Source organism: Acanthaster planci, linkage group LG08 (genome assembly GCF_054643075.1).
Source record: "Acanthaster planci isolate LZ-2023a linkage group LG08, COTS_SCS, whole genome shotgun sequence".
NCBI classification, from domain to species: Eukaryota; Metazoa; Echinodermata; class Asteroidea; order Valvatida; family Acanthasteridae; genus Acanthaster; species Acanthaster planci.
This window is the reverse complement of record NC_141784.1, coordinates 21,362,855-21,387,682: the sequence shown is the minus strand read 5'-3', so window position 1 is coordinate 21,387,682 and position 24,828 is coordinate 21,362,855. Positions and strand designations below refer to the sequence as shown.

General features: G+C 38.2%; 2 protein-coding genes across 5 annotated transcripts; one reads left to right on the top strand and one right to left on the bottom strand.

The window, feature by feature from the left end:
- Positions 1–519: 519 nt before the first annotated feature.
- On the top strand, positions 520–8,925 carry LOC110974763 (uncharacterized). Of its 3 annotated transcripts, none has more exons than XM_087139982.1 (16): positions 520–803; positions 1,218–1,264; positions 1,475–1,492; positions 1,958–1,978; positions 2,233–2,346; positions 2,817–2,865; positions 2,981–3,082; positions 3,587–3,694; positions 4,416–4,613; positions 5,132–5,242; positions 5,823–5,945; positions 6,063–6,128; positions 6,224–6,340; positions 6,743–6,980; positions 7,370–7,458; positions 7,675–8,925. In XM_087139982.1, exons 1-16 carry the CDS (start codon positions 728–730, stop codon positions 7,890–7,892), a joined length of 1,695 nt encoding a protein of 564 aa, XP_086996108.1. In that variant the 5' UTR covers positions 520–727; the 3' UTR covers positions 7,893–8,925. The 3 variants fall into 3 exon arrangements, with proteins under 3 accessions (XP_086996108.1, XP_086996109.1, XP_022082317.2); XM_022226625.2 differs by having other exon boundaries at positions 521–803; positions 5,826–5,945; XM_087139983.1 differs by lacking the exon at positions 5,823–5,945.
- A 382-nt stretch (positions 8,926–9,307) lies between these two features.
- On the bottom strand, positions 9,308–24,552 carry LOC147798480 (eIF5-mimic protein 1-like). Of its 2 annotated transcripts, XM_087139985.1 has the most exons (15): positions 24,402–24,552; positions 21,614–21,699; positions 20,152–20,227; positions 18,281–18,460; positions 17,815–17,924; positions 17,521–17,589; positions 17,179–17,314; positions 16,972–17,081; positions 15,899–16,075; positions 15,521–15,586; positions 13,978–14,058; positions 13,622–13,693; positions 12,920–12,986; positions 11,979–12,101; positions 9,308–10,681 (listed from the first exon to the last, which is right to left on the bottom strand). In XM_087139985.1, exons 3-15 carry the CDS (start codon positions 20,210–20,212, stop codon positions 10,662–10,664), a joined length of 1,272 nt encoding a protein of 423 aa, XP_086996111.1. In that variant the 5' UTR covers positions 20,213–20,227; positions 21,614–21,699; positions 24,402–24,552; the 3' UTR covers positions 9,308–10,661. The 2 variants fall into 2 exon arrangements, with proteins under 2 accessions (XP_086996111.1, XP_086996112.1); XM_087139986.1 differs by lacking the exon at positions 21,614–21,699 and having other exon boundaries at positions 24,402–24,542.
- Positions 24,553–24,828: the final 276 nt, after the last annotated feature.

Sequence of the window (24,828 nt, the reverse complement as noted above, 5' to 3'; positions counted from 1 at the left end):
ACTGAATTCTTCATTTAGGAATTGAGGGGGGCGTTTGCCTTCTCAAATGAGCAGTTGTATTTGACACTGAAATATAACGCTCATGGTATTGTTATCCCCTGTATTACTACACTATCACAGTTGCCACTCGGACGTGGATAACTGGGCTCAAAAATATCCTCCGAACAGACATATTACCTAGAAGCAAACAGTACACCCACCTAGTAGGGTATAGATGCTAGTAGATGTCTGCCTGCTATTATTTTTGGCATTTCACCCAAACAGAACACTCCTATTAACTGACAAAATGCAAATAGTGAGGCATGCCATAGTGTGTTAGTCTTGTGAGTTGATAACCAAGAGAAGAAAAAGAGGAAGGTGTGTTTCAGAAGTGTTCAAACAGAGTGTACATCAAACAAGACCAGTTGGGGACTTTTTCTTTACAATAAAGCCGCCCTGAACCTAGACTTTGAACCCAGTAGAGTTTATTTTGTAACCAAGAGCCTCACTGATTGGCAGATAAAGGTCCTGGCGACAGTCATCCTCGTACACTTTGATCAAACTTACATGAGTGCACTTGCTGTGTGCGTAATAAGTGTGTACGTGTGATATCTGCTCTCGTCACAAATCAAGTTTCGTTTTTGTTGGTGGGGATACAACAGCAGTACAACAGCTCCACACTGGGTGCTTGTGTGGTTATCAACTTTTGTGGTTGGTGAGGAGGTGTTGGTGATTTGGAATTACAGTCATGGAGTGTCTCCGTGGATTTCATGTCTTGCTGTTCTGTACTGCATTTTTAATTGTTTCCTCAGCACCTGTTGGAGGTATGTGTCATCCCCTTTTGCCGGTTTTTGCCTCAACAAAACCCACTGTGAACAAAGTGCACAGATGTACACAATTGCATTGATTTACATGTATAATCTAAAGACATCAGACACCTAGAAGTGAACATTTTGTTCAGTTTGTCATGCTTGACTTTGAGTTTTAAAATTGACATAGTTTAAGTGAAGTTGTCTTTGTCAACTTTGAAAACAAATTTTACAATGTGGAAGTCAACCTATGGCACAGATTTTGTTCTTGAGATTTATGTCAATGAAAACTTAGGGAGAAAAATTCAAAATGGGATTTCATTCATTCTATAATTTCCTAAATTCAATTTAAAAGGCACCTGCCCACTGTTTAGAGATACATATTTTATACCCAGAAATCCTTTTGCATTATATCTAATTTTATTCCAGAACCAGAGGCAAAACTATCAAAACGGCATGACTTAACCAGTGATAAGGTAAACTATATATCATTTATATTATTTTAATTTCAAAAATGTACCATCAATTCTTTAAGCAGATAAGATCAAACCTAAAGTTTCAATTAAACAGTGCCTGTATTTCATGTGGGTTTCATTAGAGTTAAAAAGAATGGCAAATATGTTTAAAGATTAAACCATACTTGAAAATTAGCCAATAACAGGTTTCATTTCCCTTGTATTTTACAGGAGGAGCTTTTAGAAAAGGTATGTTGAATTTGTCTCAAAAAATGATAAGGTTTAAGCTAGGCATTGTTTGCTTCGGTGGCTATTGAAAATTTCTAACACTTCTTTTTGGTTTGCTGAATGTGTTGTTGGTTTTTCGGGGGGGTTTTTTGGTTTTTTTTTCTTTTTTTTGTGGACGAAGTTTTATAAAATGTCATTTTTCCATCCCTCTATAATTCCTTTTGCTTCCAAGGAGTTGTTTAATAATTTTAAAGACAGAAATTATCACTGTATGTTCCTTTGTGAGTTTAGGCTCAACTCCAAATAGGGTGCCCCCTTTTGTAAATGCTGAGTGCCTCCCCCCTCCCAATTGCTGGATGAAAAGCATTGTAAAATCAGCTTCCTGTTTACTATAACACTGCCTCTATCATTAAACAAAACCTTCCAATTTTTTTTTATGCGGAAGATGATCAAGTATGACTCTTTTTTGTTTTTCATGTTTTGCAGATGAAAGACCTGGAGAATGAAGTAAGTGTTTCCTGTTGCACAAACTACAGTCACTTTCTAATAATCAAAATTAAAGTAAGCAGTGCAAGATATACAAGAAATTTAAAAAATAAGCCTCTGGAGAAGAAATCAGTTTGTTCATCAAATGAGAGAAATGTGCTAAAAAGTTAAATGTTAAGTAGAAAAAGTCATTAAGACATTACACCAAGGCGTTCCATGTGTTAAAACACTCACCTTTGTCAGGGTGACCTTCATTTTCTTTTATTCTTTTCAAGCTGCAAGGTCGAAGGTCAAGTCAAGTGCCAGGAGATGATAGCCCTGTGTGGGCAGCGGAGCATCGAAAGAAGGAAGTAGGAGGGATGTCGACCAGAGAATGGAACCTTGAAGAGGTGAGTGGAACAGGAGAATATGTAATAAAACTGAAAAATCCGTCTGTTATAAAAATGATGAAGTCACTATATCATCATTATATTCATGCTGTTGCATCATGGAGATGACAAAGTTAACATTTTTGACTTGTCTGCAGTCGTGTAACTACAAAGGGGAACCCCCCCCCCAGCAGATGCCCGTGCCCCCCCTCCAACATTTGAAATCTGTGAATATTCTCAGTTGAGTTTATCTAACTATGTGCGGCTTTTCTTCTGGTGCCCCTTGAAAAAGAATCAGCCCTAGTTATATTTAGCCCTAGTAACACCGCTGCCTCTGTGAATTTGATACAAATGATGAGACTATGTCATGAGGATAAAAGCAATACAATGGAGGAGTACTTTTTAAGTATCAGTCATTCAACTTCTCCTGGATTTTCATGTTATTTTTAATGATAAAAATTTCTTCAAATTTCTTCCTTATTATGTTTCAGTCACTGCTTAAAAGGGGTTCCAAAACAGAAGTCGACAAGGATGATGAAGGTAGGCTTAAGTAATGATATTAATTCTTAACGTGTGCCTGTTTAGATCACTGTCAACTTTCCAAGGCTGACATGGGAAGTAAGCCACTATAAACAATCACTTTTGTTCTTCATAGATTCCAGCAAGGAGGCACTGAAACGCTTCTTGGACAGAGAGTTTGAAAGTGGCAAATTTGTGGATCATCCATTCAGTAATGGCAAGCAGGGGCAAACACCAGGTAAAGAAATCATGGGACTTTGTGTATGATCAGAGAATAAGCTGTCATGGCATGCAGTAGGGTATTTTTTATTCGATGTTTCAACCAAGGTGAAATACCCTAGCTTACACTTTTGCATTAAAAATCTTTTGGTAATCAAGACTGATGAAGGATTTGAAGATGTGGTTTCTCACACTGTAAATTTTATTATTCGGGGAAAGAGCAAAAGGAAGAGGATGATGTTGACAGGGAGGTAAGATAATGATGTTTGTACCCTTTTTGAATAACAAGATCGTTTCAATGAATGTCTCATAGATTATCTTTGGAAATTTAATTACAGCATGATACATGGCAATAGTGGCTGCGAGATCAGTTTATCTAAAAAAGCGATTAAAAGATATCACTGAAGAGACAAAAATATCTAATCATCAAGATCATGATCTGAATCAGCTTTAATCACTTTGATTTAAGAATTAAATTTGAATAAAAATTTCAAGTGACTTGCATTTTATTTTGCTTTCAAAGGTGATGCAGCTAACAAGTTTGACAAAGACGACTTGATGGCCATGCTGGATGATGTCAGCATCGACGACCTGAAAAAATTACTGAGCACCTTCGAACAACACAAAAGAGGTAACGATGGCAACAACCCCCCCCCCTTCATAGCACCTCATACATGTATTTATGCTGTAGAATTTATATTTGTAAGTTTGTTTTCTTGGGTCGTGACAGAACTTAACAAGAATGACTTGCTGGCTAGGTTAATACCATCAGCATTGATGAAATGAAACAGTTACTGAGCATGTTCAAACAAAATAAAAGAGGTAACCGTCACAACATATGTCCATTGCCTTTGCTGAAATAGATATCTTTGCAAGTCTGCTATACTCACCCTCAGTCACTCTTTGTTAAGGATCCTGTTCCATACTGACATTGATCAAAATTACTATCAAGCATTAACAATGACACAAAGCAACTTTAAAATGATAGAATTTGCCTGCTTGCCACAAACACAGCAGGTGCATGTTACCATCATCAATTTATACAGCATTTCTCGTTCAGTTTTTCCCCTCTCTTCATCTTAAACAGAAGAAAAAATTGTGCGTTTATGATCACTGTTATTTATTTCATGCCACTGCATCCCAAAAACTGCTCTGTTTTTGCCAGACATACATGTATATAAATAATCACATTTATCACTTAAGAAGTGTTTCTACAAAAAACTTGACATAATTCTGGAAGAATCTTCTCTCGTACTGTTTATTCCATTTTCCATTTGAGCGACCCTCATTTTTTCAATTATTTCATACCAATATGAAAACCTGCCAATTGCAGAGGTCACATTTTTTTGAAGATTATGATTCAGGAGATCAAGACGATGATGGTGAAGATGACAACAATGGTGACAATAAGGAAGGTCAGGTTGGTGATGGGGAGACTAAAGATGGTGATGATGATGGCAATGAAAGTGGTGAAGTGGAGGGCTTTCTACAAGGCATCAGTGTGGAGGAATTGAAGGAGCTTATTGAAATAATTCAACAGAAGAAACAAGGTACATTTATCAAAGGGCACAAGAACCCTGCTTGTCATAAACAAACATTCTTTTAGAGTCAAATAATTTGAGCCATTACTTCTAATTTTAATGCAGAAGAAAAACAAGCCCAAAAAACAAAAAAAAGATGTTTTGCCATGAACCTAATTTTTCTCAGTGTGAGAAATTTTGTTTCAGATATTTCATGATTTTTTTTCATGAATTTGGGTCTCAATGACTACTTTAACCAGTGGCATAACTAAGAGGGACATGAGGGCACAGACCACTCCCACTGTCCGAGGTCACTGTTCCCCCCACTGAGGAACTAGAGAAGGAAAAAAAATCTAATGACAGTCCACCTTAATTGGTCAGTGTTTTAACTGTGACAGAACCTACGAAGCGCCTCTCTAGAAAATAAGGACCCCACTTGTGCCCCCTGTAATGTACCTGTTAATGCTTCTGGCTTTAACCATCCAGTTGATTCTGTAGAACCTTACTGGTGAACTGTAATTCAAATTGTTTGTCTCCAATGATCATAGATGGAGAGTTAACAGCAGAGGATATGGGTAAGGTAGTGTATTACCTTATGACTCATCTAACCACTGAGGATCTGCAGGTCATGTTGGATGCATTGAGAGCCAAGAACCAAGGTACTGAAATAGATGTAGGGCAGGCTTTTATTTGTCTTATCTAGTCAATGAGAGAGGCACTTCTGTTGGGAATTCAACTTCTCAAGTATTTGATAGCACCTCATCATGAGCGTTGCACTGTGCAGGAAGGGGTACGTGTCTGTCCCTGTCCCCCTTTTTGAAGTGGGTGGGGGTATCGTATCATTTGTTCCCTCGCTGTTTGTTGCTGAATCAAAAGTATTGGCATTACATTGGAATCCACAGCTCAAGGTAGCTGATACCTACAAACTTGAGAAAATTATGTCCAAAATTGCTCAGAACTTTTAGCAAAGTGGTCAGAAATTGTCATAGATTGCACCACAAAGCATCTTGCATCAAAAATTCTTACCGCTGTTAAGGGCTTTGTGATTTGCACTCGCATTCGTTTAGTTCTTGATACTACGTCCCCTCACTTTTAAAAATTGTTTGATGCCCTTGGTAGTAGCCTACTCAACCATTGCCAAAATAAATTAAAGGCAGCACGTTTTTTATTTAGTGTATATTTCTGTGAATGTTTCCCAAGTCTTTAAAGACTTTGGGCCTTATGGTGATGTTTTTGAAGCAGAAGATGAAGGCGACGAAATGACAGATGAAGAATTGGGACAGGCTATTAAAGATCTTGTCAGCCACATCAGTACTGATCAACTGAAAAGAATTCTGCTTGCCATCAGGGCCAGAAAGCAAGGTATGCAACATACAAAATATAAGGTGTGAACTACAACAACGTTCCAACATTGGTATAAAAGTCTTTCAATTGACCTTTTTTATTGTCTTAATTCATTTGTTAATTTATTTTGTCAAGAATTAGATGCAAGCTCAGAAGAATCAACGGAGTCAGTCAGTAGTGAAGATGGACTCAGTGACAGAGGTGTGTTTTGACATATTGTAACAATTTACTGTCAACAGTGATCTACATTGTAAAGGCACAGGATTGTTTTTGAAACTTTTTTCCATTCCTTAAAGAACTTAAGCCACATCTGAGTGAGGAAGAAGTCATGCAGGCCTTGATGAATTTCCTTGCTGGACTGAGTGACGAAGATTTACAGAACACCATCCTGGCTGTCAAGAGGAAGAAAACGGGTAAGGAATAATAACAAGAAAGGACAAATGGAAAAACAGGCCTACAGAGATAAACCTGACTTACAGTACAATGAACATCAGTTAAGATCTATAATTGGTTATAAAGATGAACAAAGAAATTGAAAGGAGCGGGATTTGAACCTACGACCTCTGGAACACCATACCAGTGCACTACCAACTGAGCTGTCCAGCCCTATATAGTTTTTTCAATTAAGATCTAGTAATTTGGGTATCATTGTTTGGGAGCTGACTGATTATTATGGACCGAAAATAGACCTGAAACAAAAGTACTGTTTAGTTTGACAAACAGAAATGTCCTCCCAAGATGCAAATCACCTCCACTCCTCTAAGAATGTCACTTAGGCCTACCACAGGTTCTTGGTGATATTTTTGTGTCTTCAGCAATGAAGCACGCTGTAGGAGATGTAGCAGGAGAGTACCTACAAGGAGACAAGGATGAAGATGACGACGATGACGATGATGACACCAGTGATGATCTGGGACCCTGTGCTGAAGAGAAACAAGACATCTTGGACAAAATTGAGGACGCCAGACTGGCCAACAAACATAGTGTGGTTGGAGAGGTGCCAAACTGTGATGGGAATGGTTTCTATGCACCCAAACAGTGTTCAGGATCTATGTAAGTCTAGTGCTGGTATCCAAGGATTCAAACAAGTGATGTTTGATGATTCATTCAAGTTAAATCTAAACTTTGATTTATTTCTGTTATCCCTTGGAAACTTGTTAGCTCATCTGAGTTGCAGCAAGAATTAGTCAAATATTTCTTGACTTTTTTTAACATTTAGCCATGTATGAAGATGGAAACAGATTTTTTTCCTATCCTGTATAGCCACTGAATCTCACACGTAGCGATTTGGAGTCTATAATTCCTGGAATAATGCACAGAAGTTGTGCTTCCCGCTTATTTTCAATTGAATCATGACAAATAAGTGGAGTGTTGGTATACTAGTGTGGCTTGTGTGTTAGAGTCAGACCACCAGTCTTGTTTTTGTTTGATTTTCCATACAGATGCTATTGTGTGGACAAACATGGAACAGTTACAAAGGGAGAAGCAACGCTTTGGGAGGCTGCATCATTGGTATGCACTCGAGAGAATGGTAAGGTTATCAATATCATATGTTTCTCATCTTGGAGCAAAGATGTAATTATTTGCCTGCACTAGAATGATTTAAATCCAAAGATATAATCGACCAAGATTTTTCCTTTTGATAGCCATTGAAATCTGGGAGCAAGTGATGCACCATAGTTCAAAAAAAATATTGATGCTCAAGGCTTGTAACTCAAAATGATTCTGTTTTGTTCAATATTGGTAGATAATCCAGCAGATACAAGCAGTGATGAGTCTGATGATTCTGAAGAGTCGTCCTCCTCATCAGACTCCACTGATGAGGAAGATGATGATGACAATGGTGACGAAGAAGCAGATGATGAAGAGGAGGCAAAGTTGGAACAGGTAGAGCGAGACCTCCTCGAGATGCTGAAGGAACAAAAACGCCACCAAATGACCAAGAATGAGGGACTTAACATGTGAAAATGATTACCACATTGTGGGCACCTTGCATAAACTAGTGCATTTAGCTATATAGTTCATTGCTGTATAGTGACCCAAACCACAGGTGATCAGTTTTCTGGCTGATCACATTTTTTGTATATTTTGCAGTTTGTTTAAACACGAGAATGTTAGCATACCATTTTTTTGGCAGTATATTATGGTGACATGCTTTGAATCTAATACAAAATTAAATCTTTGTATGCATCACAATAAGGTGATTAAAATTAATGTCAGGAGCAACGTACAACAAAAAAAGCATTTTGCTGAGCGAAGCCAAGTAGTTTTGGTTTTCAAAAATTACTGACAATGTGCATAGTTTAATACCTGCAGTGCACCTGAAGACAAATGTATTGGTTGAAACTGCATTAGTTGTTACAGTGCTCCCATGGTTAGATTTGTTTGGTCAGCATTTGTAGAGGTATTTGTAGTCTGTATATAGTGTGTTGTACATAGCTCAACATGACAGAACAATACTAAAAGGTTTCACGATGGGTAATTTTGCTGGGCACAAAAATAACTCCCAGTTCACATTTTCTTTTCAGTTCACATTTTCTTTTCAGTTCACATTTTCTTTTCAGTTCACATTTTCTTTTCAGTTCACATTTTCTTTTCAGTTCACATTTTCTTTTCAGTTCACATTTTCTTTTCAGTTCACATTTTCTTTTCAGATCACATTTTCTTTTCAGTTCTCATTTTCTTTTCAGTTCACATTTTCTTTTCAGTTCACATTTTAGATGTAAAGAAATACAAGTTTTTATGATTCAAATTAAACATAGGCCATTAATAAAAGGTCAATTTGATTCCGAGGGACAATTTTCTTGTCAAATAAGAATAAAAGCAGGTTTAGAAAGTCTTACCTTGTCCAATTTTATTAAGTACAGTGATGTCTACAGGATCTTCATGCTCAATTCAGCTTTTCCTATTCTAAGCCAAACCTTGAGCTTTGATAAATCCACAGTTCTCTTATTTCTATGCAGGTCTTACAGGGAATAAAATCATAGAATGGATGAAATTGCAATTTTGTTGTTGATTTTTAAAAAATGAGTTTTCACATCAGTGGATTTTTTTCCCAGGTCTTCATGTTTCTCAGTTTATGACTTGCTCTTAAAATTAAAATAGACTACTGCAAATTTCAAAAGCATTGTGAGAATATGAGAATTGTGTGAATTAATAGTGTTCTGATAATATTCAGGACCAGCAGTAGCTCGTCGCCTTTTAAGACAAATTCTTGTCAAAATTGTAAATCATCAAACCCCGAAGATTTACACTCGGACAATATTCACAATCACAAGAGCTAGAGCCAATTTCACTTACAATGGTAATCCAAATAATGCTGAATATTCAACGAGTTCTTAAAAATAATTAACTAAATAAACCGGGAAACTGAGACCAAATAAAATGGACACATTATCACCTAGCAAATTTATTTTACCTTGAACTCAAATAAACCAAAATCAGAACAAAATGTCTCACACAGACAAATCTTAAAACACCCCCTCACAAAAATAGAACCAATTATGTGGTTTTTAAGTTAAATAACCACAAAAATAGATGAAACTCTGCATTTTCATGATAGATACAAGTGTATCATCTATCGTAGAAAATGGGTTATTAAACTTGCTAGACACATAACAGAAGTTGCAGAAATTAATGAAGAGATGATGTAACACAAAAAAATCCATAGACAATAAAACTGAGTTAATGATATGGAACTTCATCCGCCCCCCAACTAGCAAAGATCAAAACAGGCAGTAACAACACGGTGAGAGGTTATGTGTTGGTCTCTACAATAGATAACATAAGGCAACAGGCCAGAACAGGTCAGTCAAAGAAAAATGATGGTTTGTGAAATAAGTTTAATCTCTTCTCAAGTCAATTCAATTATGAACTTATTTTGAAAAGCAATGGCGTAAATTACAGCTGAATTGACACCTAAAAAATCAAATTATCGATCATGCCTCTCCCCCCTCCCACAAAAAATGGAGAACGATATTTTTAAAAGGGCACCAATCCACTGAACATTCAAACACAAATGTGCATCAAAGAAATGGCAAATATGAGCTGGAGATGAAATTACCTCATACTGGTAACTATCTGCAAACTTCCATCTCATCTGACTTCACTTGTGATTCAAATTGGTACAAAGAAAATGGAAGTACACTGTTTTGATGTTAATATTAGAAAAAAAATGCCTGCCATGTTAAGATTTAATTCTTAATGGGGGACTAAAAGTTTCTTAATACAGGTTCCTTAAGACACTACAAACAATATCATCGATACTTTAAAAATACTATCAAAATAAGTACCCACACTAACAATTCTGAGTATTTATGTAGGCAAATTTCCTTGCACATTTTTCCATCATCACCCAAAACAAGGCCTCTGATATTTTTAAGAAGAAAGCATTACGGGAAAAGCAACTTCATCGGGTTCAGTTCTAACCTCCAGCCAAACTCAAAATACTCAAAATACTTAGAAAGGAATGTGGTTGGTTCCAAGTGCAGTCCATCAAAAAATATGCATACAAATTTACTCTATGAACTGTAAACTAAAGTATCATTAAAAACAGGAGGGGTAGTTTAAACAAAAGTATCACATATACACCACTATTGAGAGATCTTTTACAGAGACAAATATTGCATAATTAACCATTATTGTCTACAACTACAGTAGCCCCAAGAGCCATTTCTAAATTTCTTTTCCAGTCATAAGCTGTCTTGTCTGAGAGGTAGGGAACTGGGCGTTGACCTAGTCATCCTCGTCAGACTCTAAACAATGACAGAAGATATAAAAAAGATGATATCACCTGCTTGGAGATTAGTAACGTCTAGTATCAATCCATGAGATTGATTACAGAATGCAAGGTTATATAAATCCCAATCTTCTCTCTACTAATCATGATGAAATACCACACAGCAACGCAATGGAAGTAGAAATTGTGGGTGGTCTTTTCAATTAAATCCTGGTGAGTTGTGCTTGTAAACTCTGACTCTGAAATAGGCTCGGGCAAAAAAACCTTCTGCTTCTAGTTTACCAACCATTCCAAATTTTTGGCATAACCCTAGAATTTTTATCAGAAAGTTAGAGAAAGGAAAATAAAAAAAAATCCTGTTGTGTTTTCTGTTTTCACAAAACACCTCTCAATTGTTTTTCACGTCCAAATGCTTGTATTTCCATGTTTTCCTACTTACATTCGCAACTGTTGAAAAAACTTCTGTTATATCCACAAGTTCCCTCGCATTTCACTATCCAATAGTAAACACACATGCGCACTGATTTTCAATGCACTGAAGCAATGCCACACTGGTTTCCACTGTACCATTGACAAAAAGGTTGATGGAAATGCAGCAACCAGTCTATGCATCCTGTCGCAGTACAAGGTTTGTCATCCACCCCTCTAGATGCACCACGCATGCTAATCATCGACTGTAAGTATTTGCCCATTGATTAAGGCAAGTTTTCATCATTTTTGATAGCAATTTTGGCTGCTTTTTATCCCATCAATTAGCACAAATACTGACCCTCTACCCCAATATTCCTGACCTATCAACCCAATTTTTGAGAGGCACGTAATCGGAAGCAGAACTTTTAGGGGGACTCACTCTCTATAAACATATGGTCCAAGGTGTCTATATCGTAAGTTTCTTGAGCTTTGTCAATGGCAATAATGTATTTACTCTAAAGATTTTAAAGCTGTAAGGTACTAAACACAAGAAAATCAGTGCACCAAAATAGTCGAACTTGACTCCTAAAGAGCATGTGTCAAACACAGAAGGCACAGGTCAGCCACAAGGGCACAGGTCAACCATTAAGGGCATAGGTCAACCACAAATGGCATACGTCAACCAAAAAAGGCATAGGTCAACCAAAAAAGGCATGGGTCAACCACAAAGGGCATAGGTCCATTGCAAAGGAAAATGGTCAATCACTCATGGATTGAGTTACATTCATAAGACTATCTCGTCAGAATAATTCACCACAAATAATGATTTACGACCCAAACTTACAGTACTTGAATTACAAACTGCGGGCAGAACACAAGTTAAAGGTCAAATTAGCACCTACCTTCCTCGGCATTCTCCAGCCATTCCACAAACTGCTGAAGGTGATTCAAGAAGACACTCTTGCCTTTGCCAACGTGGATCTCCTTGTTCCATTTCAAGATGGTCTCCTCCGACAAAACATCAGCTACAAAATAAAAATACCGAGTACATGGAACTTGTCATTACTGCTTTTAGTGCTAATTAACCCGTATTCATGAAAGCTGTGAACTTACACTGAAACAGAAAATGTATCACTTGTTCAAATTAAGAACTAGCTCTTCATACCTGAATCATTACAAGACATAAAAAAGAAAGCAGTTACAGTCGACTTTCGTCAATACGTTTTTGGGCCGGGTATTTGGTTACGGAACACAATTTTAGTCTTGGGGAATTTTTTGGGGGCGGGGAATCAAACAAAAGATTTTTTTTGTTCCCCACTGTCCTAAGTACTGCAGCACTTTGGCTGCACTCACTTGTACTCAGGCGGTGCGAGAGCCGCCACACAGAATTTCTATGTTGGGTATGGGAACCACAAATGCCCATTGTTCCTCTCTCTTGCAGCACCGAACACAAACGGCTTGATTTGCTGAGGGAAAACTGCAGCGCTGTTCTACTGTACACGTATAAATTACGGAAGTGCCTTTCAAAATTGAATGGACTGACTGATTGACAAGTTGCCTTCCAAAAAGCTTGTGCTCAATAGACAGATAACAATAGATTTGCACTCGACCACTGACAAAAAAAAGCTCATCTTAAGCGAAATCTTGTAACATCCGAGCTCGTATTACACATTTTCTCCCTCATAGGAATGTGCACAGTTCAGTCGGGACTGACAAATACGCTCGTCTAAACCGGAGTCCCATCTTACCCGAGCTCGTATTACTGAGAGTCGACTGTATAAGGAATACCAGATGAATGAGAACAGAAGTGCTTGCAGGTTGAAGAATTGCTAGACAGACTCACTTTTATAGAGAAGAACCACAATTTTCTGGAAGGTCTTCATGAAGCTGATGTTGGTGTAACAGTAATCCTGAGAAGACATTTTGAAAAGGTGAGAGATGGTCAGCTACTCCTATAAATCCAATTACAAACACAGCTTCTCTAACTCCAAATATGGCCTGATGGTAGGATCAGTTTTGTGTGAAATAAAAACCCTTGGTTACTGAAAAAGGTTGTCCAGTCTGACAGAATGTTATTTGTCCCCAGTCAGAAAGACAATACTGACTTCATCGGAGGTGTCTTAAGCCAGCCTCAGGTCTATCGGGCTGAAACATCATTCTAGGGACAATAGGTCGAAAAGATAGCACACGCATATAAATAGGAAAAAAATGTGGAAACACTGCTCAATTTACAAAGGATGAACCCTTAAAAGACAGGTTCTCAAAACTCAAAAATATTCTGATTCCTATATACGTCATTTGGGAAAAAAGAATATTTTAGGTGGAAGCAGAGCAATGTTACAACGGATTTTCTTTGTGCTACTCTTGGAAAAGTGACGAGACATTCTCATCACACAAATGGGCGAACGTTCTTCAATTGGACCATCCAGTCGTTTTGAGCTGCCATCAATGGAGCAGCGTGCATTGTCAATACAACAGGCTGACGTATACAACAAAGACAGAGACTTGAAGAACAGGTGAATTGGAGGTGACTTGTAGCACTCACCTGGATTTCATAGAGAAGAGTCAATTCTGTGCTTGCCTGAGAAGTGAAGCCAGCAAGCAGAGGGGCGTAAGGCTACGTAAGGCAGAAAAACAGAAAGCATAGGAATTAACTCCCGCATAAACAATGGCACTGTACGAACTGAACTCGTGGCTTAAATGCACTTTTGCCCTGTTACAAATTCCGGTACAAATTGTTGAATTCTGAAAACCTGGGCAGGTTGTTGTTTGGCATTCTAATCACAACTATTCAACATATTCAGAACATATCTTCTTGTGACATACTAGGATGAAAACTGTTCTGGTGTGCGACACAAATTGTGGAAGTTGGTGGGCAAAGGTTACAAGTGGCAAGCATACCTTGATGTGTCTCAACGCCTGGTCAGTAATCAACTCTTCCTTCTTGTTCCATTCTACTATGTCCATGATACAGTTCCAGATCTGACACAAAACACAGGTTTTAATCTTAACAACACATTCAGTATTTCAACTATATTACCATTTAACTCCTCAACCCTAAAAGAGCTGGGTTACGTTGGGCCATCTCACAGCCCAGGGTAGCAGATTCCGGCCCCTCCCTGAAAACTTGGTTGTTCCGTTCCCACTTTTTTTCAAACTTGCCATGCATGTAGAACACTCCTTATCAGTATAAATGTAAAGTTTCAATTTAATCCAATACAGTCACGTAAAGTTCAAGGCCACATGCATGCTAGCCGGCATGCAATGAGCACAGCAGTGGTTAAGGTATACATTTCCCCCCCCCTGTCTTGGAAAAATGGGCAGTAAACGAGAATGGTAGAATTGATTTTCACAGAAGTGGAGTCATAATGACTGCAAAGAGTTACTGAAAATACTTGTAGAGGTTTAGCTCATGAAAAACTAACACTGCAGCAATATCAGAAGAAATAGGAAGAGGGGGAGTTCCCTTCTGCTCTTTAAGGGTCAACTGCATATAGATTTGGTAAAAGTTTCTTGGTATAAATGTCACTGACAGTTTCTGACTGATGCTTTCCTTCTGTCCTGAGTCAGTAAGATTTTGACTTCAGTGCTGGTGTCTTAAGCCAACATCAGAAGTCTATCGGGTAAATAACATCATTCTCAGGGCAGCACGTCTTCAGTTGTTTCAAAAAGTGGCTTACAATTTTTATTAAAGACCAACTCCAACGGTTTTAAAAGTTTTGGAAATAAACTATTATTGTATTTAGTGTGTAATAAATCATATATTCATTACCAAATCATGTCTGTATTGCATCTGTATTTTTGATAATTTTGCTGAAACTTGGAATTCAGTGTATTCAAGTTTTATGAAAACTTTCCATAATCTGACCACTGGTTGTTGAGAAACAAAATTTGTAAAATGTAATACGCACAGAAAATTCTGCAAAAGAACTAGGACTGAAATTCTTTTGAGTTTCCAAAGAATGAGAGCATTCTTCAAGTTTATGCTGCCCTCTGTGGCTATGCATTCCTAATGTGCATGCACTGTGGTATTTCCTCTCCATGGTAATGCATCACAAAAATTAATATGCATTAGATGCTAATGAGTCGTGATGACACAACCATTTTTACAATACCAGGCTGGACTCGCAGGAGAAATGGGTATAAAAACTGTATTTATTAACACAAAAATGTGTATCGCAAGGGAGATATTGATATGTGCCACCTGTATTAGATTTGGCTTTTCTGAATTGGATTCAATGAGGAAAGTTAGCATAGTTGGAGTTGGGCTTCAAGGTTGTAGCCTTTTCGCACACACTTGTAACGCACGGCATTGTGTACCTTTAATTGGTTCCGTGGACTGTGTTTACATAAATTTAACAGATAAGGAACTGTAAAATAAACTTGTCATCAGGACTTAAGTATAAATGACCTAGGTCAGAGGAAAAATGTGTTCGTTCCTTACCAGTTTGACCACTTCAGGCTCAGAGAGTAATGTCTTGGTCTTCATCTCGGAGCAAATTCCTACCAACTATGAAAATGAGGCAAAAAAAAAGAAACTTATCCTTTAGCAAGAGGGAAAAGGACAAGAACTCTGCCCACATTTTTAACAACCAGCTGATTACCTCAAATGGAATGAACTTGTAAAATTCACAGTTTTATCTTAATTATCCCTAACCCCTGAGGTGTATGTAAAATCTGATTGAAATTGGCAGACTGCAGACTGTTAAGCGTTACTAAATCAATCATAATGAAGGTTTTAATAAACACCACCTTGAATATAATCTTGTAAATAAATATAAATCTTCCATTTGAAGCACTACACTCCCTTGTCAAAGTTTACCTCTTTGGCGGTAGGAGGGTTTTCTTTCTCCATCAGTTCTTTCAGCTCAGTCATGAAGGAGTTCTTATTGTCATCATGTAACATATTCCTCTGGAAGGTGACAAGCTGATCTAATCCCGCCTCGTTGAAACATTTCTCAAAGTATTCTTCAGACCTCTTAGTACTAGGGATAACCTCCTACAAATCAAGCAGAAGACACCGACAAAGAAATCATAAGACAGACTTCTAATACTTTTAATCTTTTTTTCTGCATCACATGCTTCACAGTTATACACAGTTGAATTCCAATATGTGACGGTCTCCGCAAAAATGGGTATTATGAGACTTTTTTTTTCAAAATTAGTTACATACACATTTGAATTGGTTACATTATAAGCTCTTACTTTAGTGTAAGTTTGAATCCTGTGGCATGTTGCAATCTGGAGATATCCTGATTTTTGCATAATTATATCATACACAGTGATGGCGTAATGTTTGGGGGGTTTCTTCCCCCAAACTGACAGAGTCAAACAAAAGACAAATAAAATGGACACAAAACTTTCATTTTTTTTTACCTTTATTCATCAATATTATTATTTCTGGTAATAAATTATGAAGATATTGATTTAATACAAGCCAATAAACCAAGAAGTAAACAGTTACAGTTTTCATCTGGTTTTCACCCTCTCTACGTAGAACAAGCCTTGGCAAGAAATAGCAGTGTTCCGTACTACCCTTTTTACAGAGGGGTCACATACATTTTTGGCAGACATCTGTATGGCCAAAGAGATCCTGGTTGAAGGATCTTGTCGTACGCAATGCTACCTTTTATATACACTGGATGTGTAATCAAACCAAAATAAAGGTTCATGTAATCTGATGTAATGAGAGCAAATAAGCTAACAAGGCATCTTCACCAAGGCTACTGTTCACACTATATTCTTGTAATTTTGCTCCAGACATAGTCTCACATACTTCTGTTCTTCAAAGCAGGGGCATGGTAAGGATACTTTGATATTTTGTTCCAGTTTTGAAAACTAATTCAACGTTTTAGTTTCAAGTTTAGTTTAAACTGATGATTACTGCCAACTTACCAGCAGCCTACGATCCATGGAAGCCTTGCGGAGGACATTGGCAATACTGCTCATATCCTTCTCCCCGAGCCAAGTGTGGAACATCACCTTAAAGAACTCCAGGGAAATCCCTGACAAAGGTCAACACAGCAAAGATAATTTGAGTCTCCAGTTTGTATGATCGTGACAAAAATTATTGGACAACAAAAAAACCCGAGTCTGCCTTACCTTCCTTGACTAGAGTTTCGGTGTACAAGCTCTCGAGGCATTTGGCAGGATTATCGCCTGTACAGAGAAACAACCCTGTAAATATGGCCAACTTGTTGCGCTCTGACTGACTGAAGGTCTTCAGAAACGACAGGATCTAGACAGATGAGAGGGGAAACTTGTTGGTTACTGATTGAGGGTTTGTAACCTAAAATGCTATACCAAACGCAACGGGCAATTTCGATTATACTTAGCTAAATTTGCTCGACTGATAAGCAATTATTAAGTACAAGTTAAAAACTAAATTAGAAATCTGTTTTAGAATAGTATGATTACGGTGCTCTCAAAAGAAAAACTGTTCACCTTCTTCATTTCATCATCCTCCAATTTCTTGCCCAAGTACCTGTAACGCCTTGTCAATCTCTGGAACACCTGTTGAAAAAACAAACAAAATGAGCCTTTCAATGCCACGCAGCCTAGTCAGGAAATCTTACCCTACGTACCATACGGGTACTGGCCTATGAGTGGTGGGTGCAGAGTACCAGTGACCAATTTTCAACTGAATGTGCAAAAGCATGGTTGTACTGCCACAATGTATTCCAATCAACAGCTAACTGGTCAATGCCATTGATTCAACTTGCTGGAAGATCTTCTTACCATGGCCACACCCTTAATAGCCTCGGTGGTCTCCTCCGCTGAGAAGAGGCAGAACTTGCTGATGGTAGTCTCTTTCTTGTCGTCATCTTGAAGGAGTGAACCTCCAGGGGCTAAAGAAGATAGAAATAAACTATGTAGGTCAAATACCAGGAGTCAAAGCAGTAAGTTTCACATCGTAGGCACTACACAAATACTACAAGAGACTATAGTATAAAGGCACACTCTCGTACTGTTTTTCTTTCTAAAGCACTCGTAAGTGCTGACCTCATGTCAAACCACTACAAAGACCCCAACACTGTTTTGTCAATCATGGACAAGGCAAGACAAACACCACCTTGTCTGACTTTGAAAGAAGCACAGTTCCTTTTCAACTGCACTAGGATCACCAGATAGTGTCATTTGAAAAATGTTAAAACGACACCTCAATCAAACCTACGATATGACTTAGTGTCTTTAACACACCTACCTAAGATGCCTCCAGCTAAGAGAATATCAAAGAGTGTCTCCCAGTAACGTTTGTAGTCGAGCTTGCTGCCAGCACCATCTAGATACTTGGTGACCTCATCCAGATTACTTACATTGATATCATTAAGACCATTCACCAGAATGTCACGAAATCCATTAGGGTCGTACTTCTCTTTCTCATCTGTCAACAATCAAGGAAAAGAAAACTGTGATTGATGTTGACTATCTACGAATATTGGTCCTTGTACAAGCTGAAATTTTTGAAATGAGCCAATCTGGCCAGAGCTGAAGTGCACCCTCACTGACGAAAGAAAGACTGGTTGGTGCCAAGTCTTTCAACTGGGTTCTTGTAGACCTTTGGCATGCAAGCGAAGACCATACATTCCAGAATAAATTCATTACGCATACTTAGCGTTTTCTGCGTCAAACACAGAAACTTGCACGCCTATGCGGTGATTTCGCACCAAAGAACCGTCAATTTTGTTTAAAAACACGCCTTCCTTTGTTCCCGCTCGGAGAGGATGGCAATCAGAAAGTTTACATGTCTTCACTGGGCTCAAGAAGTCAGGGTCAGATTATCAAAGGCTAGTGTCCTAAAAAGCACACTGCACCCAAGATGTGACCAGGCTTCCCTGTCCAGCCAACTAACCGAAGGTCCAGCCACCAATGTCCAGAAGAAAGCCAGTAGAACACTGACCTCCAACAGACAATGGAACTGGAGGTCTCAGGACGTGTCAGGACAAAGCTCAGAGAATGGATAAACTGTCACATCATTTTGCACAAACAGAAATAATATCACCAAGATTAATGAGTTAGGTAACTGAAGTGGATCACTTTCAACAACTTCCAGATTCCAGCAAAAACAAGTACCTTGCTTCAAACTTCAAACCTGTGAAATACTGTGTGGACATTTAACTATGTCAGTTGGTCCTAGCTTGGCTGTCTCCTGATTTGTCAATGTCTGGTTTCAAAGGGCTTTTTTTTAGATGTCGTTTCAAAGGACATGACTAAATGAGCAGACAACAATCACGAGGCCAGAAAACTCAAAAGAGCACGTGTAGCGGCCAAACCCATTTTTGATTTCTACCCCTTTGAGGGCGCTATAAGCTGGGACCATAAAAAACAGCACTGAAATAAGATGGCTCCATCATGTTTTGCATCTGACAGATTTTGATTCGCCCATCCTGCCGAAGTTTATTAAACGGTTAGAGCTCATTAATCTCAGAATTCTCATATTAAATTAAAGAATTTGATTTAGTAATTACTGGGTTAGTTAAAGTCTTGTATAAGCTGAAACTCACTCATTTAGGCAATGCTGTTACATCGGTGGAATACTTTATTGTAAATGGTAAATAATACAAATACGCACATGGGAGGCCTACATATTGGAGCTATAGTCAAAATTATGGGGTTTCGTAACTTTGTCTATCTTAAATATTGGGCATCATACTCTTTTAGGGGAACTTAGATACATGTATTAGTGTCACTTACGTACACCTAAGTGCAAGCTATAATTGAGGTCGAAGTAGACATTGGGTGCATGTATATTTACATGTTCAAAGTGGGCACACATACAAGTATTATTATCACCTAGACGTCGGATGTACCGTACTCATAATTTCTGTTTTATTTTAATTTTATTGTAGTCAATCTGTGCCTGTGCCTGTGCATCAAGCTGTACACATGAACCAGAAGAGAAGCATTACACATCCGGATCTGAAGTGCACACTGTACATGTACAGCACTGCGTGTGTATCCTTTGGCACATTCAGCACAGATTCACTTTTCTGAAGGTTAAAAATTAGCTTCCATCGATTTATTTTTATTCCTCCCAAATGTTTTTGGTTGGTCTTTTTCAGCCAAGTGACTTACCCCGTTTCCGGGTCCTGATCCGCTGACCTGTGAGGACGGGTTTGGGCTGCTTATTACTCATAAATAAAAGTGTTTGCTGCGAGGAAAAGAAGAAACACTAAATGTTAAATAGTACTAAATCTCTCATCAATATGAGGTCAAAACAACAGATGTCCAAATAGCTGCTCAGACTCAAGCTAAGTAAGGCTTAGGGAATGACCGAACACTTGCAGTGACTTTGGTACTTTCAGAGCACTTCACTTTAGAAACATGGCCACTTTAAAAATAAACAACATGTTTTATTCAGTTATCAAACCAGCTTATTTTAAAACTTGGCTTCATGCAGGCATGCAACTTGGACTCTGGAAAAAAGGAGGAAATTCCAATCTTTACAAGACTTTATTCAGTGTTTTTTTATTTTCAATGGCATGAGTGGGAAGTGAAAAAGAAAGAAATCAGCTGATCCAATGAAAAGATGCATGCCTGTTCATGAAAGATCACTTGCTCTCTCATGAATGCGAAATCAATTTGACATCAAGAACCATTCATTGTGAAATTCCCCGAGTTGAACATTCAAGTCACAGAAGTTCCACGTGACATGAAGTAGACAGTCCAGTCATGGACACGAGTACAACAGAGTGAAAATCAAGTCATCCCCAATTAAAAGTAAACATGTCAGGGACATGTATTAGACATTAAGTCAATAATGGCCATGTATACAATCATCTTTGAAATCACATGTACCCAAAACACAGCACCAAAACAGTTCCCCTTTGAATGTTATCCCATGATAGCTGGCATTGACCTGTCGGAAAACAGCAAGTCAGCAGTGTGATTTCATTGGTTAGAATCACTGACTCATAGCCCAATGCTTGTCATCATTCTTGCTGTACACTGCTACAAAGTGCAGACAACTATGCTATCATGACCATACATCATATTCAAGGCTACAAGTGTGTCCATGAGGTATTTGGCATTCTGTTCATGGTAAAAAGCCTGGGACTTCCCAGAGCCAATGAAGGCAATTGGCCTAAGAAACACCATTAACCTTGGACTTTGTGTTGCTGTTCCTAGAAATGACAATGAAGCATTTGATAACTGCACCAAACCAGACGTAATAGCCTTGTCCTAACTAAGCAAGGTTACAACAAACACACTCAATAATATATTAAATAATATCACTTCTGGGGTATAAAAACCTAATCAAAACACGAAACCCAATTATTTCCATGATTTTGAACACATCCAGAGTATAAGTCTGGAAAACATTTTTTAAACTAATTAGAACTCAACTCTTATTTCTGTTCATCCACCTTCAACAAATACAAAACGTATTTATCTTCGGCCTTCAAAGATAAAAACTGACATTTGGGCCATGTGAGCCCCTTCTCATGTTTCCAAGCTAAACTTTTTTCAATAATTGCTATTTTCTTTCACGATAAAAAAGTCTTTGAAGAGGGGACTAACAAAAACCAAAACTCACTGGGATTTTAACAAGCCTTTTCTTGTCACTGCCAAACAATTTCCTCCGTTACTCTACCTACAATCAGAGCCCACTCAGACCAGTACCTTAGAGGGGGAAAAAAGCAAAACAAAACATCAAAACAAAAATAAACAAACACAAACCTATTTTCAGGATATTACAGGGATGAAAATAACAAAGATTCATTTACTAAAAAATGGCGTGCTGAAATAAGGACTGAAGTTCAACTAAACAAGTGACCACTGCATTTTAAATTGCAGTGTGAAATTTCAAAGTGAAAGAACTGTCTCATATTGTATAAAAGTTAAGACTCCAAAGGTATTTTTGCTGTGGTCAAAAATCAGAATCGAAATCTCTAGTGTTTGGTAATTCCAATTTTTGCTACATCTCAGTCTATTGGTTCGTCTTTGTTTTGTTTTGTGCTTGTTTTGTTTGGACTGTATTGTACTGCAATTGTCTTTCTTTCATGTATAATCTGTTGTCAGTCTTCCTTGTCTGGTTCTTTCTTGTCTTAATAAAGCATTTCTGTCTAAGACATTGTCTTCTGAAGATGCCTCCACATCTGCCCCCTTTGATTTCAGTGTCTTATGGTCTTATTTAATTTTCACTCTTGTAGTCAAAAATCTTTTACTTATTGACCCTGTGTATGATTTGATACATACATTGCAATATGGAAATAGACGTCGAGTCAAGAAAAAAACCAACAAACAATCAATCCATACCTGCAAGCAACAAACATTAATTGTACTAAGGGACCCTCGCTCGATTCAGGTAGTCTTCATAGTTTACTGGACTTCCCCTTTCCACAAATTTAGTTAAACTACAGTAGTAAACATTCAACGTGCTATTGCTTCCTTCTGTGCAGATGTATCCAAAAATGTCAGGGTGTTATTCTAGAGTGTCATTTGCTGTTCAAAACATACGGAATTTCATTTCTAATAAAGGACAGGGGCACTAAACATACATGTAACTGTACATTAAACACAAGGCCAATGCACTGACAACATCATAGTTTGTTTTCCTGAATGCTGCAACGTTTGGTAGCTGTGATCACATCAAAACTGTACACCAGACATCAACACACTCAGGTATCAGGTGTCAGCGTGCATAACGACACGATATGGTTTTTGTGAATGGTCTGCTAGGCCAGCGTGACATGACATCATCTCCACGACATTAAAATACCATTTAAATCAGTATTTGAGCAAGGTGGCGACTTCGAGCTTGACGACAAGAGCATTTCCAATTTGACAGGGAAATTTCTCTTTTCTTCCAAAATGGGATAAACCTTACCATATTTATTGGAAAGGCTAATTCTCACTTAATCCTAAGCTAGGAACATTAGACAGTTTAAGACCATTTTGGACGTGAATTTGGAGGATTTTGATTCCGGGTACGAACTATTTTGTGTGAAATGAATAAATGGGATGGAAAGCCTATGCAAGGTATTGTCACCTGACCATGTCCAAATGTTAGACTGTTAGAAAGGCGATTCCTAGAGTCCGAGTTACTCGGACTTCTAGCAACTATGCAACCCAATGCTTCCTTGGCTTTGAGTCCCCATATTTCTCGTTTGGTTTTACTGACACAACATGTTCATTAATTTGTTGCAGGTCACTAAGTTTACGGATGATGAAATATGGTCCTAACATTTGTTTGCCACCAACACAGAATACCAGTCAGCAAATGTCGCCCCTAACGACTTTGCCCTATCCCCACTTCCCCCCATTTCCACTTTGCCGTCCATGCTCGGTTGTAATATAAGCCTCTTAAAAAATGGTTGAGACTTGAGAGGGTTGTTCCACAAAAGACACAGTTATTATAGAAAACTCTACAGCATTAAATTAACATTGACTGCGTTGTCCATCGGGGTTATTTCTCATCACGTACATGTACGATTGCCGCGGCATAAATAGACTGGTTGCCACACTCCATCACGCATTCCTTTACACAGGTGCAGTGTGGCGGGAACCAGCACTTTGCTCACGTGTTTTTCCACAGTGACAACAAAACACAGAAAAAACTTTTTTTGTCGAGGGTCTCGCCGAAAAGTTTGGGTTCGGCGGTTGAGAAATCAGAACCCTGAAAGTTGGATTCTCCGATTGTTATTTGGGTACTCAAACATCTATGTTTTTACTTGTTGCATCCAGGCCTATGGCTCTGTTACTGAAGAACGGAATGAACGATAATCAATGGGGAAAGTGGAAATGGGGCGAAGTGGTTTGGGGCGAAGTGGTTAGGGGCGAAGTGACCACCCCCCGCATGGTCAGGCATTCTTCATGTAATTTTTTCTTTCTGTCAAATGAACAAAGAAAAAAAAAACACCACCAAACACACCAAGTAAAAGGCCATGGCCTACTATGCCAACCACAATAAACTGTGCAGAACTAAAGAACACTCTTTCCACAACACAGGAATGTTGGCACAATTTCCTTTTCACTAAACCAGAAGTCACTAAACCAGAAGTAAAATCATTGGGTAAAATCCTCTGAATGTAGGCCTACTGAAATCAAAAGAAAAGTTCTTTTTCCAAGATGTGCGACTGGTGCCCGTTTCCGTGCACGTAGGCTTATGCCAATTTCTGAACACAGCAGAATACCAGCAAGTAGGCTAAGGTAAAAAGGTTTTCCAGTTTAAAATTCGACTAAATCTTCATTAAACAGGGAGCTCATTTAAAACTGCTTCCGTAATTATCATTATGGATCCTTAATCAATCCACCGAGTTACATTTCAGCAAAAAGGATACCAACATTCACACAAAATATAACACAATCTTGGAGCAACTTACGGAAGTTCCCTTGCTTACTCAACAGTCGTGCAATGGCGTACGAGTCGAGTGCGCGCATGTACATGTACAGTGTACTATGTAAGTAAGTAAGTGTGCATATTCCGCGTATTTCACGTACAACGTGTGCGGGGAGCTCGTCCCATAAAGGTTTTGGACAAATGACTCATGACGACTTTTACAAAAAATTAATAAACTAGGTATGCAGAAAAGTGCGGCCACACACAAAAGTAAGACAGAAGGCCAGGATGGGAGATATCCAGTGGAGGAAGTGCTCCTTACAAACCTTCTCTGAAATTTTACCAAGCAAATTAACCAATGTTTAAACAAAATAAAGAAAATGTAAACGCTTCCAATCCACAACAGAGCAAAAAAATAGAAACTGTAGAAGCTGGTACCTTTATAATTGTAGTTTTTAAGTTTATACCAC